Genomic DNA, 20,250 nt, shown 5'->3' with positions numbered 1-20,250 from the left:
TGACAAGGAAAACTGTCAGGGTTTCCTCCCCCCACCCCCTCTTTAACAGTCCCATCGAAATTAGCATGTCTAAAGTCCACGGAGGGCGTAGTTAACTTTGCAAAAGTTTTCTAAAGAGTTTTTGCAGCTTCTAGTCTGCTCCTGCCAGAAGCCGCAAGTAGCGAATCCTGTTTCTTTTCCTGGAACCCTCCTGAACCTTATCTCTGGCTCACCTGGATTAAGCCCGGGGCCTGGAAGGGTGACAAGCCTGTCTTCTGCGAGTCGGGGTCTAACCCGCTCACAGCATTTTTGTCTGAGGAGGCGGGTGGCGTGGATCCCGCACTTCAGATGAACAGCTCAAGGGGTCTTCGTTCACTTGAGCCCCTAATCTTTCCCTAGCCGCCTTTAAAACCCTCGGCCTTCAACGGGGATATAGAAACAACGCTCGGCGTTTTAAAAAACCACCGCCTCCCCCACCCCCCTCGCACACACCCTGGCCCCAAAGAGTAGGAATTTAATTTCGGCGGTGGGGATTCTATTCTTCTGTCTTGAGGGGGTTTAGGAAGGGGCAACTTGTTAGTACAATCTGTAGTCATTTCCTGTTCATTGAAAGGACTGAGAAAGGCAGGTGGAGGGGGGAGCTGTAAAGATCAGCTACTCTTTCTTTTTAAGGTAATTGTGCCCTCTAAGGGGAGATTAATTTAATATAAGCTTTTTTAATGGTTCCAGGCCTCTACTGGATCTTGATCTAGTTACAATGGACAGTGTTCGCTTTTTTATAAAGTACTGTGGGAGTTCTTTAATTTTAGGCCTTATGCATCCTCCGAACTTACATTATGATTCCTAGAACAAAACAAAATGTGTCATTGGCTGTGTCTCTAGAAGCCCCTCACTGTTCTGAAAGCAGAAGGTTTTGAGGGGGAGGGAATGAGGAATGGGTTGAGCAGCCCAGCTGGACTCTTTCCCGGCTGTCCTTCATCTCTGTAGATTTGGGTTGGGAGTCCATTTCAATTTTAAATCGTTCTAATCTCTTTACCTAAACAGGCTCCTCTAGCTAAAGGATAGGACTGAGTCCCCTCAGTGACAGGGGACTAGACAGGGCTTGGCCCTGGGGCCACTTTCAGATAAGAACAGAGGGAGGAGACAGGCTGATAATCATAATCGGCCAAAGGGTCATTTAAACCCGGTGCCCCTGACACACCAATGGAGTGGGTTCTAAGAGATCTGTGGCTTCCTTTGGGGGTAAATCAGGATCTCTCCTGGATGTCCCCTCCTCTGCCAGGAACCAACGCCCAAACATATCAAAACACTGAGTGATTAATAATTTTCAGGAGGTGAAGTGATGGAGTTTCTCAAGCCACCCCAAGAAAAGCATTATTTTTTTCCAAAAGACTGAAAAAAATCATATAACTTGCTTTTCTGAGCCATCAGGGAATTTTTTTTCAGTAGAAATCTTAGTAACCAAAGAGATTTCTTTTTCAAAATGATTTTTGACAATGCACTTAAAAAAAAAAAAATCGAATTTGTTTTACTGAGTAAGAGTTTGTTGTCTCCTAAATGACCAAAGCATAGTTCTCTTGAAAAAAGTTCAAGTGGGTCTTGAGAACATAGGGGGGAAAGGGAAGGACAGCGGGGAAATGAGGCCACTTGAGTAATATCTGTCACCACTCCGTCCCCATCAAGAGAGGCCTCTTCCTGAAGGAAGCCTGCTCCCTGCACCAACTGAAGGAGCTGACAGAATTTTCAGTGAGGGAACGAACCCAAAGGTTAGGCAGAAAAGCAAGTTAGCCTTCAAAACATGACTGTGCCCAGGTTGATTGCTTCCGTAACCCTGGCCCCACTCCTCACTTAGCCACCTACCCGCCTCCCAAACAGTTTCTACAGAAATTATGACTTCAAAATGTGGATTTCAAATAAGCCCAGACAATCTTTTTAAGTAGTTAATCAGTAAAAATGGTTATATTCCCTGTAATAAGGAGGAGAAAATGTGAAACAGTGATAAAATCTGATGATATGGTTGAACAGAGCATTTAAGTGATTCTTTCCTAGTCTCTGAAATCCTGTGTGTAAATCCCCTGCTTGAATCTTTGAAACTAAATGGAGACTTCAAATTATGAATTTTCCTTCAAATAGATTAAAATCTTCCTATTTGCTTATCCTGGACCCCAAAATATACCCCACCTTCATTTTTCCCATGGAACACCTTTATTTTTGTAGCGTAGAAAAGAGACCTATTTTACTACTGGGAAAATCTTAAATTTGCTACGTGTTACCCACCATTTCCAGAGGCAACCTAAAGAGCTATGTAGATGACTTAGAACATATATATATTTTTTTAAATACTGCAATATTACAATTTGTTTAGGCCCCCGTACACCAGGGTCCAAAGGCATAAACATGCCATCAGCCAGTTCAGAGGTTTCGGATGCTAATAGTCATATTCTTTCCATAAAAAAGCAGTAAGTAGTGTTTCTATCGGCAAGATTCAGTCCCTAGGTATGCATTTAATGTCATCTTGGCTGAATTCTGGGTTCCACTCCACAGCTTTCTTTGAAACTCTGGAAAATTAAAGGATTTAAAATAAATGAATTGTAACTGTAATTTCAACCTAATTAGAGTTGTTTGAAATGCCATTTTGAACCTGGAACAGGCTAGCCAATGGCAGTGTGAGGAGACCCATGCAGTACATAGGAGGGTTGATGTTTTGCCCAACTTCCTGATACTTTAAAAACAGAGAAGTAAAACAAAATATGAGATATCCTTTGGCCAGCAAGTCCCTTCTTGTCTGTTTGGTCTGTGTTAAAATGTAAATGTTTGTGTTTCCTTACCTATTGTTTATAGCTTTTCATTCCAGTTCCTTCTTTTTTTTTCTGTTTGAAGTTAGATTTTTTTATGCTCTTCTTATTGTCTATCAGTGGGACAATCTGTATCAAATTAGCAGACATGTTAGTTTTAATTTTTTTAATTTTTTAATCTATTCTAAGTGTGCTTGTTAACAATTAGATGATATATACGCTATTAGTGTAATTTAATATTCTTCCCTTTCTTCCCTGCCAAAAAAAAAAGAAAAGAAAAAAAATCCCTGGGAGATCAATAAAAAAAAAGAATGATCTTCGAGCACACACATATCTTCGATTTTTGCTGCTTTTTTTTTTTTTAGAAAGGGAGGGGTAGGAAGGGTTCAACTGCTAATTTTGTTAGTCTTAAATTCCAGCATCAACAACCTTTTCATATTTAGCCACCATGATCATTTTACTCTATATTTGTTTCTACTTGGTGAAGGTCTCGTGAGTTTGCCAAATTACTGACAAGGATAGTTTTGGAAAGATGAGAGAGGAACAGGCGTGGAGCACCGTGTCGGGAGCCAATGGGAGGAAGGTGCTTTAGCATACATTTTGGAAGATAGACAACAAGATTTACTTATTTTAACCTCTTCACAGATTCTGCCCCAACAATGAGTTATTCAGTTTGAAAACCACATAGTTAAGTATACAGCCCCTGTATACTTACTAAATGTTGGATTAAAATAGAAAAGCCAGGCAAGATGGGGATGAGGAAGTAAAAATATGTGTTTAAGGAGGGCATTTCAACACTGTGAGCTAATTTTACAGAAGGAAGTGAAAATAGTGAGAAAAATAAAATGGAAAAATTTTTCAGAGACTGAAAAAAGCAGACTCGAGCAAGCCCATTTTGTGGGAATAGAAAAAAAAAAGGTAAAATATGTAAATAACTGATCGGGGAGATTTATTTCAATGATGTTTTCGAAACAAAAGAGAATTGTCGTATTACTGCTCTTAATTAAAAGGCAACAAACACACTTATAATGGGAACTAAATATCTAATTAGAGGGTACTTGGGGAGTAAATATCTGTGTTTTTAAATCTCCTTCATAGAAAACATGCCCAGCGTTGGGATGGAAAGGATTAGAAAGAAAGATAAAAGGCCCAGACGGTGCTCCACGGAGCAAGGGGGATAAGACAGATGAAGAACATGCCTACCTATTGCTGTGTGGGCTCGTTCTCCTGGTCCCCTAGTCCCTTGTGGTGAGATGGCTGGTCCTCCCTGTCATACTCCTCAGAATCCCAGAGCTGAAGCATCACAAGGAATGAAAGCAGTAGGTGGTCACCTGGATGACACGGGGAGGGGGTAATGGCCAAGCAGGCAATGAAGATGGGCATTTCGAGAAACAATGGCTTTGCTGTCATACACGGGAGCCTATTGCAGCCTTATTTACAGACAGAAAAAGGGGATTGAAAATATAGGTATTACTCCCAAAATTATGTAGTGATGATTAGGTAAAATGGAAGAATAATCACTGGAGAATTCATTGCTGTTACAACTCAAATACAGAAAGAAGAAAGTGATTATATAATTGGAATGATTAACACAGAATTCACTACTGACTGAGAAAGTACCATGAGGAATATCAGAAATGATAGGAATAGGAACAACTTGGGGCATTTTGATTTGAAATCCTATGACCACTTTAAAAAATAGAAACAATGGAAATATAGGTAATAATAATTGTCTAGCTCCCAAAAAAACATTTCTAGAAGAGTCAAATGATGGCCAAGAAATAGATACAACTGTACAAACCATCTTTATGGCATCTTCCTTAGAGCATTTTACCTTGAAATTATAGCTTTTTTATTGCCTGAATATCAAAAATATGTATCCACCAGTTTTCTCCAGCAGCCCTGTTAGGAAATCCATTCCTATTCAATTACATTAAAGGAATTCTTCTTGAAGATCAGCTGGGTTTGGGGAAAACCTCAGTCATCTATCAGGACATAGTTGGCGCATCTAGGGGACCCACAGATACAAAAATGCCACGTAGTTCGACTCCTGAATTCAGAGCAGCACATAAAAGTGAGTTCCCCTCTTCTCTGAGGTCTGTTGATTTTGCAGTTGGTAATGAGCAAAGGGTAGATTTCTCACTTTTTTCCTTGCATGCTAGAATTCCCAGCTACTGATAATCAAAATCAGAGAAGCAAGTAGGGGGTCTCAACGATAAACTGCAAAGGGAGAGTCATTCAAGAATCATCAGCAATTCAGTTGTAAAGATCGAATTTAATTTTAGCAGAAATAAGTTTAAACACCTAAAAGCAAAGTGAGCCCTGTGAGGCCTGTCAGTGGACGTCTGGATGAGCAAGAGATGGATCAGGTTATAAACTTACAAAAACAAGACACTGCATTTCTCAGATATTAAGATGATTGCATTCATGAAAAGGCATAGCTTTAAAAGTCCTTGCTGTAGTCAGTCTTGTCCCAACTGCACCATGTAACCTTAGGTGGCTTTATTAGGTGAATGTTTTAGGACTCCAAAATTTGTATTTAGTTCTGCATAATGGAATTCAAAGAGATTCTTCCCATTAATAACTTTCCTGTTGTTTTGCTATTCCTTTGCATCTGGGTGGCACAGTCGGGTTGAGCGTCCAACTCTAGATTTCAGTTCAGGTCATGATCTCAGGGTCTCGAGATGGAGCCCCGTTATGGGCTTTGCGCTCAGATCAGAATCTGCTTGAGATTCACTCCCTCTTCCTGTCCCTCTGTCCCTCCCCCTGCTCTCTTGTGCACACTCTGTCTCTAAAATAAGTAAATAAATCTTTTTTTAAAAGAAGGATCACTTAATATATATTTAATTTTAAAATAATTAATACACCAATGGCATAAAAGTTTACAACATTTCTGATGTCTGCATCTGTCCCTTGGTTGGTGTTTAGGTGGTGGCTCTGGGGGATGTCCCCGATGGTACTCTGGTCACTGTGATGGCGGGCAATGATGAAAATTACTCAGCTGAACTGAGAAATGCCACCGCAGCCATGAAAAACCAGGTTGCGAGATTCAATGACCTCAGGTTTGTCGGTCGGAGTGGAAGAGGTATGTATCTGTCAAAACTAAAATGGGAGTGCAGAGTCTTACATGGCAACAAATCCAAATTTCAAAACTTCTAGAAGTGTCTGTGATGTCCTAGAAGTGTCTGTGATGGGATCCCTGGAAGCACAGTCTTTCTTGTTGATATTGCTACTTCAAGCTTTTAAAAAAATATGGATTTAAAATGTAGTATCTTTTCAACAATCTACCTTTACGTTGTTGCCTTCTATTATTGAATTAGTTTAAGACTGATTTGGAACATGGGATGAATTGTGAATTTCAAGGAAATCCCTCCCATCTTTACTAAAACGTAAAAATATAAAACTCACCATCATGGAAACTAAGATTATATAACTGGTATTCTCCACTTGATAATATCAAAAATGTATATCAGGGAAGTCTTTAACTTAGAATCCATGTGCTATCTATGACAAGGGACAGAGTTTCAAATGATCACATTTTAAGGGATATACAGTATATGGTTATTGAAATATGGTTGCAAGTAAGTTTACCATTTTATGATAAAATATGAAGAGACAGTGGTAGTACCATTCTGGTTTGGCAAGTGTGGTGGCATTTATGACTTTCCTGTCACATGTAATTTGGATGCCTTCTTATTATTTGGGGGAGGGTCAGACCCAGTTAACATTTTAGTACCGATCTGTTAAAGACTAGATTACCCAAAAGAACTGTTGCGTCAGGGCAGTTCTGTGTGGTTTTATTTTTCTATGCCTGTTACTAAAGCATTAGAGCAGAGAGAGGAATTTTGGCTCGTAATCTCCTCTGGTTTCCAGTTATTTTCAAATATCATGTTTTTGCTGTATTGTTAAGAACTGAAGTCGTATTTTATAAATAGCAATAAGTATTAGAAGTTTAATGGAAGGAGGAAGGATAGTTTGTTTTGAAAATCTCATTTTCATAATATAGTATTGAATAAGCTAATGAATAAAAGTTATTTTGAATATAATTTAAAAAAGACATGATAAATACATAAACAGCAGTAGATGACTCTTGTATTAAAAAAAATTTAAAGTATATTTAAAGTATAACCAGTGGACAGTTAAACATAAGAGTAATCATACTCTTTATAAAGGCATTCAAAAATACAAGAAAATCTGTGATTAGTCGAAGAGAGGAAGGGGTAAAGGTGTGTTGCTCTTTTGGGCCTTCAGTTTTGGCTATCTTAGCTGCCCGAAGCATTTTTAAAATAGAATCCTAGGTGGAGAAAATTAAAAAAAAATAAACTTACAACATGACTGAAAATATATGTTCATAATATAACTATGTTAATAATAGGGTAATGCAAAGAAAATTATATCAACTTATTGAGAGCAGGAGAGATGCTATAACATATGAAAGCATAAAGTCATTAAACGAGTTCACTTGTTATATTAAAAGTCCCCGCCTTTCCGTAAATGGAATTCACATTATGATTCAGAGATGTGTGTTTGGAAAACATCGTGAAGGCTTCAGATGAGTAGCTGGTAGAGTCGGTGAGAAGCCAATAAAACACAAAGGCCTATTGCCTGGCCCCTGCCTACCAGCCTAGCTAACAACCTCGGTTCAATTCTCGGGGATTTATACCATCAGGGACGATGGTTGAGGTGCCTTGGGTTGCCCTTCCAGGGAAAGCTGTGCATCGGTGTGGGTCCCCGTGTCAGGTTTTGGTTTTAAAAGTTTGGGAAACGTGAACGGATCGTGCCCGTGACACTTTCCCATGAGAAGAGCTGTGGTGGCCTTGGGGCCGTGTGCAGTAAGTTGGTGATAATAAAGAATGGGATTTTGAAAGCAGCGTGCTTCCTTTTCTGGCGTTGAGGGCTGGTCTCTGGTCCCTCATTGGCCATTTCTGTTTTGAGTGGGTGACTAATAGAGGTGCCTTGTGTTTACTTGGGTAACAGTGAACTGTTTCCCCAAGGTGTGGATTGTTTGCAGTTGGCTGCCTGATTCATGCCAGTATGCCCTAGAGTTTGCATAAAACCCAAAGAGTAAAATAGCTACAACCAAGGCTGGGCTGTCTTCGGATAACCTGGAACAAAAAAAAAATCGATGAAAATGCCATAAACGGACAATATCTGTTTTGAACGGGCTCGGCTTCCCAGGAGTGATCATAAGCAATCCCAAATACAGGAACCCTAATTCCGTGTTTGACCCAATTCTGGTTACCCTGTGTATTATTGGTCTTTAGTGGGTTGTTCTTCTGTTTGTTTGTGGGGGTTTTTGTTTGTTTGTTTGGGGTTTTTTTTGGTCAATACTACAAAACAAAATGAGCTGTCAAAAGTCCCCGTTTGACTTTGTCTCGTGATCGCTCTCCAGTCATAAAATACAACTTGATTTTACTCTCTCGAGTGTAAGTGTCAACAGCAAAGCCTGCCAGATTTTTTTTTCTTTTTGCAATTTGCTTCCCATTACGAAGAGAACAGATGATTCTCGCTAATTTTGACAATTAGCCTTAATCTTCCTCACTGAAACTTGTCCTTTAAAAGTTTCATTACGTTTTATGAAGCGATCGTAAGACTATTTACTGTTTCATTTTCTGTTTTTGAAAATGTGCCTAAAAACACGTCATTGGCATAAACATGCCACCGTGGCCGAGAAGGTCCTGGCTGTTGGCTCATCCAAACATTTCAATGCCAGGTTCACATTCTGTCAAACAGCACCCATCCGAGGGTTTCTCAAAAGGGCTTGGTTCTCAGTTCTAAATGGAGGGCAGAGAAAGAAAACTCCCTTTTCTTTTACCAGCTGCCAGTCTGTGGGGTTTGGAAAACCTCACAGAAATTGCCAGAGGTTGGACGTGGAAGGGTTTTTCTCTGGTCGACAGAACTGATTTGTCTGAGTGCTGGCTCTTATCCAGGATCACAACTTATAACCTCAAGTTCAGCCTGCAACCGGGAAAACCTGCCCATCCGGCTTTGAGGGCCTTGCTGACAACATTGGCCCCTAAAAAATGTTGGTGAAGCCTTCAGTAGTCTGAACCGTCTTCCTTCTTCCCCTTCCCTACTTTTTCTCCTGGCCAATTTAAATCCCGTGCAGTGGATACGTCCCCCTTGGGCTTTGCTCCCTTCGATTCAGGGTCTCCATAGAAATGGACTCTGCCTTTACAGGGGATGAGAGGAGATGCAGAGCACACAGGTGGTTGCTCAGAACCTTTCACACTTAACCACAGGTTCTGAAGAACCGTCCCTCACTCCCGGAAAATTGAAGTTCAGGATCAAAAGGAGTTTCTCCTTGGCGAGGTTAATTAGCAGTAGCTTACATCGGTTGACATCAACAGTCGAGACAGGTTATCACTGGTATTTTCAGTGACAAGAAAGCGTATCGTGGCTGCCGCTGAGAGACACTGAAGAAATTTTAGCAGTGAGATCTGTGAGTGCTTCCGCCACTGTTGTAGTACATAATCAGTTGGAAAGGAATCCATCAATCAGGGAATACGGCTTTAGTTAATTCATTTTAGAACCAAAGAGGAAATCTACCAGACCGTATCATCAACCACATCATAAAGGGGGGAAGAGAATCCAGTGCAAATTTCCTCCTAATTCCTAAGAATATGATTTTTTAATCTTTTGGGAACATCATAGATAATTGTGAAAATCCTTTGGAAGCCTTCTCCCAAGGGGGGAAAAATATGCATGTGCTCTTCTACCCAGAGTTTCATGCACAGTTCCAGTTTCCAGGACTGTTGAGGCTCATTTGTGGACCTTCTGGGGATCCACGGGCCCCCAAGCCAAGCGTCTGTGAATTTGGAACTTTGTCTTGACCATGGAGGGCCAGCCTCACACCGGGCTGCACAGAGTAGATAACTGGAATATGAATAAATGAACAGACGAGGTGGACATTCTTCTTGCACCCTGTGTGTTTTGGTAACACCTGTTTTTATTATAGCCAGGACCTGGTTTGTATAATTAGGAAAATAGATCCCATTCAAACTGCTGGTCCAAACTTCCCGTAGGTCATCAGGTATGCACACATGCACACATGCACACAAAGGGGAAGGGGCCCATTTTATTATAGCCTCTTGCCTAGTGAATGCCTAAGCTCTCCCTTCCCCCCTTTACCTCTCCCTCTCCCCCGACCCCTGCAGCGCTGCAGTGTGAATTCCACACTCAGCCCCTTGAGGTCTGGGAGTTCTCCTGTCTGTTAGAATGGGGTTTAATTCCTTGGAGGAATTTCTGTTTATGTTGACCTCCCTGGCAACTTAAATCTCCCCCCACTTTCAAAATAGTACCCTTTCCCAGTGCTTTTATAAAATGAAATTCCTTCATTATATTCTTGCTATGGATGTCTTCTCAGACATAATATTTACCCTGTCACAATCTGGGTTATTGCATATTTGCGTAATGTTTGTTACTTAAGGCAGTTTCATTCTTACGGTATTTTGCATTATTTGAGGAACAGTATGGGGAGGTTGCTTTCAGACGAGTGAAAGACCACGGCTGAGATGAAAGGAAGGTCCATTTAAACTGTCCTGGTATCCTACACGAAAAGAGACGTGTCTTTATGGAGCGGTTGTTACTAAGAAATGGTCGGAATGACTCACAATATTATCATAGGATCCAAGGCATTCTCCCCTCCATCCCAGAGTCCCAGAAAGAGGGGTAGGAAAAATTTATCTGACAACCCCAGAGTTGTTCCATGGGCAACATTCAAGATAATAAGCTGGCAATCAGATCTCCTGGAGAGAATACAAGAAAAAGGCGTGATTAAAAACAACAACAAAAGACCCAGCTTCTGAGACACCAAGCTCCAGGCAGCCCTAGCAAATAATTCCTTTAGATGGCAGGTCGAAAGCTGGTGTCCCGGATCTGATGGAGAATTCATCTTTAGAGATCAGGTTTCTCATTCTGTTTCCCATTTGCCAATAAAAGGGTAGCAACACTTTCTCAAAGCAAGTTGCTCCCTACCCCCAGCCACTACCCCTGGCAGTCCTTGTCCCTGCCAACACCATGGCAAGGACCAAGGAGGAAAGCTCTCTTGGAAACTGCTTATGCTTGGAACATAGAATTTCACAATTTATCTCTTCACGGTTTTCTTACTGATTTTATGAAGTGCCAGACTTCACCGATGGTGTCAGACAGCTTTTTTAAAAATGAAGTTAATGGTATGAACAGTATTTCAGAGTTGGTGGTCAGATGCTAGGCTTCACCCACCCTCCACCCCTTCTGTGCCGGCCGGCTTGCATTTGGTCAAGGAGGTTCCTTTTGGTGGCGACCGCGGGCTATCAGTCAGAAAGAGCCTCCGAGAGAAATAATGGTTCAATGATTTTTAGAGCTTCCTGTTTCAGCAGCAAGCATTATAGACATAAACAGTGATCCGGCCAACGGCTGCAACGCTGCTCTGGTTCTAATAAATCAGTTTTGTATTTTCTTTCTGTGCTGGTTGGCGAGGGGCAAGAGAGGGTGGAGAAGATTGGTTATGGAAGAGCATAGTCTGTGTTATTTTTTTTTTTTGGAAAAATTGTCGGAAAAGAGAGAGGGTATACTGTCTGGTGACTGTTCTCTTTCTGTTGATTATGAAACGAGTTCAGATCAGTAAGGGGATGTTTATAAATAGTTGTGTCCTGTCAGTATGTAGAGGTTATGTGGTTTTGGAGGATCTGTTGGACTTTCAGTCAGTGGGGTGTGTCTGTGTTCGTGTGTGCACACAGGCATCCACCCTCCCATTGAGAAGTCTTCTTGGACCAAATTATCTTCGGGACTAAATGCATGCTAATCACATCTTCTCATTGAAGCCTAAATGATGCAATTAACAAAAATTAATAAGTGAGCAGCATGGATTGAATGAGTATCCATGGGAATACTTCCAAATATGCCACTTTTATTGCTCACTCTTGGGGCGTCAGGGACGAATTGCTGTTCTTCGAGATTTGTATTTTATACACACGCATTAGTGGACTCCAGGCAACGTCTGCCCCCCTTCATCAGCTGTGTTGTGAGTCCCGCACTCAAGAGAGGCATGTTTCCGTCTGTGCTCAGAACGGAGCTCTCCTTGTCGTACCCTTTGCCCTGCGCTGAGTTGGGACTCAAGCATGTTGCCCAGCCTCTGTTGGCCTATATTGGGCATGGATCCATGTAGGAACTCCATCTGTCTCCAGGGAGGATTTCAGGTAGTTGAGGACCCCCAAACCACGAAGCGATCCCAACAAGCTCCTTCGAGAGGCTCATGGCCTTTCAGACGCCGGATTCAAAATGTGTTGTCTTATGATTTCTTGGTGAGGACGCATTCGTTTAGAAGCTACTTAACCTGTGTTTTTCTCCAAGAAGATGTAAGTAAATTTCCGGTTTGTTTTTCAATTTGGATTAATCCCTGCTTATACCTGGAGAGTTAAGCCCGTCATTACGAATGTATGGGTGGCGCAAACTGCAGATCCATACCAGCTCCCCGAAGCCTCCCGACCCAAGGAAATGCCTGGGTTTGGTTAATGGGAGGGCTCGGCAGGCATTCTCATGGGTGCTGGTGGCCCTTACTGAGTCACTGTATGCAAACAAAGGAGACTCTCCTTGGCTGAAACAAAGGCAATGCACAGGAATATGGGCGGTTTGAGCACAGTTGGTGATCTGTGTGCTTATCAGATCTGGGCAGACAAGGCGAGGAGGGATGGGCCTGTTCCGAGGTGGAAACATTCCAGTTTGCTCAAGGCAGTGGTTTTGGGTCTTTACAAATGTTTTTTCCTTCATTCTTATTTGAGTGGGTCTTTACAGATGTTTTTCCTTCATTCTTATCTGAAACCGTCGTATGGAGTACAATCAGTATCTATTTATCTATTTAGAATTAATGAGGAGCAGACCTCAACTCATCTCATAATAAGGCTTTGTCTGCCCCATTAAATGGTGTGTCTTCAGCACCTGCACCGCTGGGTCTTTCCAGATGCTCTGCCTTCATCGTCCCATTGGAAACCTCCCCCGGCACTTCACAGTTGGTATTTTATCTATCCATCTGCTTGTCGATTTTGATGGTGGTCTCTCTCAGTGGTTCCCACCTAGGGTGATTTTGACCCCCACGGGACACTTGGCAATAGCTAGAGACGTGTTTAGCTCTCACAGCTGGGATGGGGGACCTCCGTGATCATCTAGTGGGCGGAGGCCAGGGACACTGCCATACGCCCTGCGGTGCTTAGGACAGCCCCCGACAGCAGCGTTACCCGTCTGAAATGTCAGTCCTGCCGAGACTGAGAACACTCATCCCACGTCACACTCATTCATAAGAAGTTGTAAAATGTCTCCCTTGCCCCTCTACCCTCACTTTCTGCCTCTCTACAAAATGCATGAAACACTTACATTAAAAAGTGCACAGAGAATAAAAAAATAAAATGAGAAAGCATCACTGAATATTCAAGTCTTGTTTTAAGTATGAAAACATACCAGTGTTCCGTATGCATAGAACTGCTCCATCTCCGAACAGGAACATCCCCGGTGGGGGCCAGGAGAGGCTGCAGGTGGGGTGGGCCACATAGCAGGAGAAGCTCTTCCTGGAGGACTCCCCCCACTGCAGCCGCTCCCCCAGGAATGTCCCACAGGTGCAGGTCCACAGGGACTGTCAGAAAAAATGAAAGTACCCTGCCGGCTTCTCAGTGCTCAGCACCAACCCCCACAGGGCTTCAGTCCGGGACCGCAGATCCTCCGACCCAGGAACACAAATGGATGTGAATGGCCAGTGTCCACTCGAACTAAAAAGTGCGAAAAGCCAAGTGCTGGAATGCATCACTGACAGATAACCTTGCAGACGCTGGAAAGGGCTTGGTCTGCACACCTGAAAAAAGGTGGGGGGGGGGGGGACATATAGAAGGAGCAGAGAAGGGACCCAAGTTGCTGGTCATCTCTGAGATGGCCCTGGGTTTGCAGGTACCACAAACAGACAGGTGGATTCTCCCAGAGCTTTCTCCCACCTACCCCAACACATCTGCTCTCACCTGTTTCCCATACTGAGATTCAGGCAAAGGTGGTTTGAAAAAAATCCGAAGAGTCCGCTATGGGTTCTTCTTGTATCCAGGTAGCGTCTGCTGCGGGTTGAATTTCTTGAGTAAGTTTTGCCGTGAGGGCTTTCTCTGGTTTTTGTTTGGTTGCTTGCTTTTACCCTGCATGGGAAGCCCCACGCCTAACTCTCCTGCCCCATGGATACACCTGCTTCTTTTACGCTCCCCTCAGAAAAGCAACCATCTCCCAGATTTGGCATGGAGCTCCAGTGCGTGTCAAATAGGCTGAGACAGCTTGCTATCCGAGTGGGAGCTCACGGGTATCATCTGTGCTGGGGACTGCACAGAGCCCACATGCTGTCCCTATGTGTGCTTGGGAGTGAAGTTCGCCAGGGCCAGAGCTCAAGAACAGCGGGCATGCATGGGGACACTGCGGTGATAACTGAGACCCAAGCACCCTGAGAGATGTGCCCGCGACTCCCAAGAGGTGGACGCCCAAGAATTTTCAAGACCTAGAAATTCTAGGCACCTTGTGGTATCACCCGTGCCTGGTGCAGAGCGGAGACTCATGAGACGTCTTCGAATGAGTGACTACCCCAGTCCTCTTGCTCTCTGGGCAGTGTAGTCTTGTGGTTCACACGTACGTGGGCTTTACTGGATTCTCTGCTGAGGAGAGCATCTCACCCTCAACACTATCAACACTTAGGGCTGGTGTGTCTTTGTTGTGGGGCTGCCCTGTGTGTTGTTGGATGGTTAGCAGGATCCCTGGCCTCAGCCCAGGGGCCAATAGCATCTCCCTTCCTAGTTGTGACAGCCACAGATGTCCGCAGGCTTTGTTAAATGTCCTTGGGGACGGGGATGGAGGGATGGCCCCCTGTTGAGAACACTAGCACAGAGCTGCATGTCCATGGGCAAGTGACTTGACCTTTCTGAGCCTGAATCTGGCTTTGTCCTTGCGGGGATGGGGTGTGCAGGGAGGACTACCTGACCTAAGACACACTATAAGCACCATTGCTTTACGGGGTTTATCTGCTTCAGGGACACTAACACGGTAGAGGAGGTGATGGAAACTCTGTGAGCTCATAACAAACAAGAGCAATAGGGACCTGCTTTTTTGTTTATCCAAACAGGTGAGTTTTCCAGGAAGGGAACCTCAACGCTGGTCCTGGCTCCTCAGCCGCGTGGAGTTCTCAGGTCGTGAAAGAGTTATACGCAGCGGGCACTGAGATTTCAGATTAGCAATGGCAGAGACGAAATTAAATATGTCCTGTAATATGAAGCACTGTTGTTCATGGGAAAAGAAGTTCTCCCAACGTAGCCATTCCAAGTCTTTTGTCCAAACATTAATGGCATGCAAATATTTATGATTCATACATGCCCCTTTAATTCCCAACCGTATTTTAACAATAAACACTGCATTTTCACAATGAAGCAGAATAATCCCTTTGTCCTGTCGCTGGGCTCCACAGGCTGGCACCCAGCAGCATCACATTCTTCCTGCACGGTAATTGCTGACTCCACCCAAGTTTAGGGAGTTTTATGGTAGTCACAACAGCCTGCCTTGGACCGTGCTTAAGGACATCCTGGCTGTCCCACTGGAAGCCATTTTAAGGTTGTATCTCAGCAGTTTCAAAAACTGCAAGTGAACATCCATGCACTTTTTTTTTTTTTTTTTTGGCCAGCTATAAATGGGGAATTCATTAATCTGGCTACGGCTCGGAAAGGTCTCTTACTATGCTACCATCTTGCATTCTGTCCAAATCAATGGGTTCTAGGTGATACTAAAGCCATTGTCTCCCATTCGAGGGTCCTCTGATTCATAATGACAACATAGAACACATACGTCTGGTTGTGATGATTCGGCGGGTCTTTGGAAAGTAGCGTGACATGTATGAGAAGTGGATGCCCTTGCAGGACTCGCTAAGAGGTGCTGGCCTCAGTCTCCCCTTCTGTGCAGTAGGTGTGATGGTGCCCTTCATACACACTTTGAAGGTTAGGATGATTGAAACTAGATGATGTCCGTGTGGCAGGACTCAGGAAGAAGAATTTGCACTCACCTCAGCATGGTCCTTCCCTCTGCAATGAGAAGCACTGGGGGAGGTGGGTTGAGAGCAGGTGGGGTCAGCCCCTGAGTCCCTGAACCAGAACGTTGGGAAGGAGACTGTTTTCCAGTGTCCACTCCTGGATGGAAGGAATTCCTTTATCCTGCAAAGAACCTCATAAAATGAGCATGCCGGAGACGTAGCAGGAGTTTCATAAATATTCATAAGTAAATACGATGATAATAATAATATGATCATTGCAGACATTTGCTGGATGTTTTGACACAGGCAGGACCTTGTGTTCTCCATTTTAATATTGGTGAGTCTCTCACAGGCTTTGGACCCTTCCAGTCAGGGAAGTATAATGTCCATTGCTTTTTTCTGACAACTGACCCCCACCCCACAAGGTCATTTGGTGAGGGTATCTCATTCATTCTTTATCCAGTCGTTCATCAGATACGCATTGTGCACCTACCAATTTCCAGGCACCGGGCTCCCACTGGAGATACAAAGGCAGCCAAAGAGAAGCCACAGCCTCAGGGGCTAGCGAGGGGCCAACAGTTAAGCAGGCCATCAGTGTTCTGAGTGGTCAGCACCATGGGCAGGTGCGACAGAGCAAAGGAGCAGCCGTGCAGAACCTAGTGAAGAGAGGAGGGGTCTTCCTGGACAAATTGTCATCTCGGTTGAGACATTTCAGGGTGTGGAAGAGGTTATCGAGGTGAAGAGTGTCCAAGCAGAGAAAATAGGGTGGGGAGAAATGCCTGGCCTGTCCAGGAGCCAGGAGATACTTGGGTGGCCCGCTGGGGAAGGTCTTGGAGCAGGATGAGACTCAGAGAGTTGCTCAGGACCTTGAAAACCATCCACACTGGGAATGTGGTCTGCTCCCAGGGAAATGGAGAACCGCCGACTTGTTTTCAGCAGGGACTTGACATACCCAGATACAAATTGTAGGAAGATAGTCAGATTGCAGACTGAAGAAGGGAAAGCATGCTTGGGGGTTCAAAGACCAAGAACTCCCAGTTCTCCCTGCAGGCCAGCCTCAGACGTGTGCATACCTGGTTTGCAGATAGCTCATTTGGTAAATGTCGTTGTGCCCAGAGTCCACTCCTGCCAGGCCCTGCCTGCCACACCCCCAGCCTTGCCTGGAGCCTCCCTCTTCTTCCTTCTAAGCCTCCACACCCACCTGCCCTCATGCTTCCTGGAAGCAGCCACTGTGTGGTCTAAACAGAAGACCCCAGCGCTGCCTTGCCTTCTAAGTGCCCACCCCTGGGGGCTCTGGGTAGCACCAGTGTGGTGTTGGGCTGTGTATTTGAGGCCATGGGCCATCACACACGCAGAATCAGGGCTAGGACGAGGCCACTTTGATCACCTGTCCTATGTTAGCTTCTAGCTCAACCTCTGCTGAGGAACTTGGGTCACCAACCAGAGGGCTCTCTGGGCAACAGGCGTGGCCTTGGCCTAAAGAGAGCTGTGAATTCAGGGTCTTGGAAGTGTTTGGACTAAAAGGATTTATACTTGATTCTTCCACCAAGATAGTCAGGAACTGTGATATCAAAAGAAAAAGGAAGATCAACAAGGGACCGTGAAATCTAGGGAAAAGAGTGCAAGGTCACATAAGCATCGTAGCGCCTTGGGTTTGGTAAATACTCTCCCTGGAGAAGAAAGCTTGTCCTCCATTCCTTTGGTAAACCTGAGTTGCTCACACCCGAGCCACAGAAAAAAGGAAAGCGATGCTTTCAGAGTGAAATCAGATATCCTAAAGAACCGGCTGTCAAAACTGAAAGTTTATAGAAGAATTCATCGATCCAGTTATCAGACATTTTTTATTGCCTCGGAACAGAAGACACAAAGATTAACAAAATGCTGTCCCTGTCCTCAGCTTGTTTTTATAGAACATCTCCAGAGAAAATGCTTTTCATGTTGGTTTTCTGTAAGTAAAACTCTTTTTCAAGCAATCCATCATTCAAAAAAAAAAAAAAAAGCTGTTTTTTTAATGAAAAACTTTGTGTTTTGAGCACCTGTCCGTAAACTTTGGGGAAGGGGTGCTGCTAGCGTGGGCCTCCCACCTGCATTTTGCCTGGGTGGCTGCAGGTACAATTAGATAAACTCATCTGCAAACACATGGGGGCCCTTTGCATGCAAGTGGATACACACCAACATCTTAATTTCCGTTCAATTTAGAGAAAGTAGGAAACTCTGTGCCACTTGAAGGGTCTGTACCCTCTTCAGAAATCCCCAGATAAACAGTGATACAGCTCGACTGTCAAACGTCGTGGTATGTGTTTGGATGACGAAATGGACAGGGAGCAAAAGCATGAACTTTGGCCGTTAGGTTGTTCCAGTGGAAAAGTGAGAAATGTAGATTAAAACGATTTTGTGAAAAATACCCCCAATTCAGATTTCCCCTCGGAATCTGAGGGTGCATTAATTTCCATACTCAGTTATCCTTGATGAAAAAGTAGGCCCGACACCATCTATATGGTAAAAGGAGAAATCCTCTGGCGACATTTCAGAATCTGTTGGGATTTCCAGAATGTGCAAAGAGCCAAACTGGAGCCTTCACGGGCTTTCTTGCTTTTCAAAAGCTGCGTTGTTGTGTTTCCTTTGATTTTTCCTTACGTGCTGCCTGAAGTGTTTAAAGAGTGTGAGCCCAACCTGCTTTCCTGCAGCGATGCACGCATGCATGAAAACTGCTGGTGTGTCCCGCGCGCGGTCTGACACCCCCCCCCCCCCCCGGCAGACGGTCCTCTGTGCCTACGGCCTTCCCTTGCGTGACAAAGGGCAAGTTTCACATCCCACCGAAACTGCCCGAAAAGGAGAAGATGACTCACAGGTCCAAACGGACCCCAAGGAGAGAGAGAGAAACACAGCCCAGCTGGCTGAGGAGCCCCAGCAGGGGGCTTGACCCCGGGAGGGACAGTCACAGTCGGACGGGGGTTGGTCAGAAAGTCGCCCCCGACGCCACTGGCGTAGGGGCACGTTGCTGTGATGGGACAGGGCCCCCCGCTTCCGAATCCGCTGTTTCACTCCTGGACCAGAGATGAGTTGGAGAGCCCCTTAGGCCTCGTCGCCCCCCTCCCCCCGCCCCGGCCCTTCGGGAAGCAGTTCTGAGGTTTAGCCACTTCCCAGATGCGGTGAGGAAGTGGGGTGGGCGCCCGGGCCGTGCGGAACTGCCGTGTCCAGCCGCGGCTTTATGAGACCACAGTTGGCTCTCCGAGCTCCGCAAGCGTCCGGGAGGACTCGCCCGTGACCTTCCTCCCGACTAATAGAGCAGTCGGTATTGCGTCCTGGCACTTGGATGAACAAGCTGGCGTCGAAGGGGGAGGACACGGGCTCCACTGGGAGCGTTGGGCCCAGCTTGTTTATAAGGCGGCTCAGCGCGGAGGTCGCCAGCTGGCGGGGCCGGAGTGACCTGGCCGTTCGAGTTAAACGCGCAGTCTCCCTGATGGGTCTGCAGGCCTCGCTCTGCTGTCCGGCCGGCCGCCCCGGACGCCCTGCCTTGGTTTGCTGGAATTCCTGGGGAAGAGGGGCTGGGCCTGCTGGACTCCGTGGGCGCCGCCTGCCCAGCCCTGACGTGCTCACCCACCTCCCCCGTCAGACCCCAGCACCCCTCCTCCCCTGCTCCTCCTCCCCGCATCGCCCACGGCTCAGTCTTTGCGGAATCACGTTTCTCACGTCTCTTAACGACAATTAAACTGGTAATTCCTGACTCATTATTTCATTTCACTTGCATAATGGCACCGTGAGATGGAAGGACTGGTATTACCCCCATTTCACAGATGACAAGGCAGAGGCTCCAGATGGGTTAAGTAACTTGCCCAAGGTCACACAGCTAGCAAGTGGGAGAGATTTAAGACACAGGCATTTTGACTTGAGAGTCCCTACTAGGCCTAGCCCTCTGTATATTCCCAGGGCCCCCAGATTGTATAATCAGTGCCTTATCTTTTGCTGCTTTGGGGCATCAGGCAGCCCTTCTGTCCCTTACTGCGTCCTCCCACCTTCTTATTCGTTCCTCGTGTTTGTGCTTCTAAATAGTTTCCTGCTAGAACCCAACCACTGGCCAGTGCAGAGGCTGCTTGTCTGGGCTGGGGTTAGGTCTCCATGAGGGGGAGAAGGAAGGTCTCAGTGCCCCTCCCCGCTTGGTTAGCTCCCTCCACTGTGAATCCCCATGCAGGACACCTGTAACCCTGCAGCTTGCCCCCTGGGGAACCCAGAGCTGCGGCACACCCAGGGTCACCTAGCGCTGACCAAGGCCCCTGCTTGTCTCCTGGTGCCAAAGCCAGGGCTTTGGGGAGCCTTCAAGGCTCTCTTGGCAAGGACTGGCTCCAGGCTGCAGGGCTGAGCATCAGCTGTCTCTACGGCAGCACCGTGCTCCCACCCCTGCACTTGGTCCTGCATTTGGTCCACTCTTGGAGTGGCTGTTATTTAGCCAGCCCTCACGCCTTTGCT

At 45.4% G+C, this 20,250-nt stretch overlaps 1 protein-coding gene across 1 annotated transcript in view; it reads left to right on the top strand.

Annotated features, from left to right (window-relative positions):
* RUNX1 (RUNX family transcription factor 1) overlaps window positions 1-20,250 on the top strand; it is a 158,027-nt gene that overhangs the window by 67,594 nt on the left and 70,183 nt on the right. Inside the window, exon 4 of the mRNA XM_035017655.1 lies at window positions 5,703-5,859. Within this exon, the coding sequence (XP_034873546.1) occupies window positions 5,703-5,859 (157 nt within the window). The remainder of the gene's footprint in view (window positions 1-5,702; window positions 5,860-20,250) is intronic.

The sequence above is a fragment of the Mirounga leonina genome, unplaced genomic scaffold (assembly GCF_011800145.1).
Source record: "Mirounga leonina isolate KUSES-001 unplaced genomic scaffold, KU_Mleo_1.0 Mir_172, whole genome shotgun sequence".
In the NCBI taxonomy this organism is placed as follows: domain Eukaryota; kingdom Metazoa; phylum Chordata; class Mammalia; order Carnivora; family Phocidae; genus Mirounga; species Mirounga leonina.
Note: the sequence above shows the minus strand (reverse complement) of the source record. Positions and strands in the feature narration are given on the sequence as shown.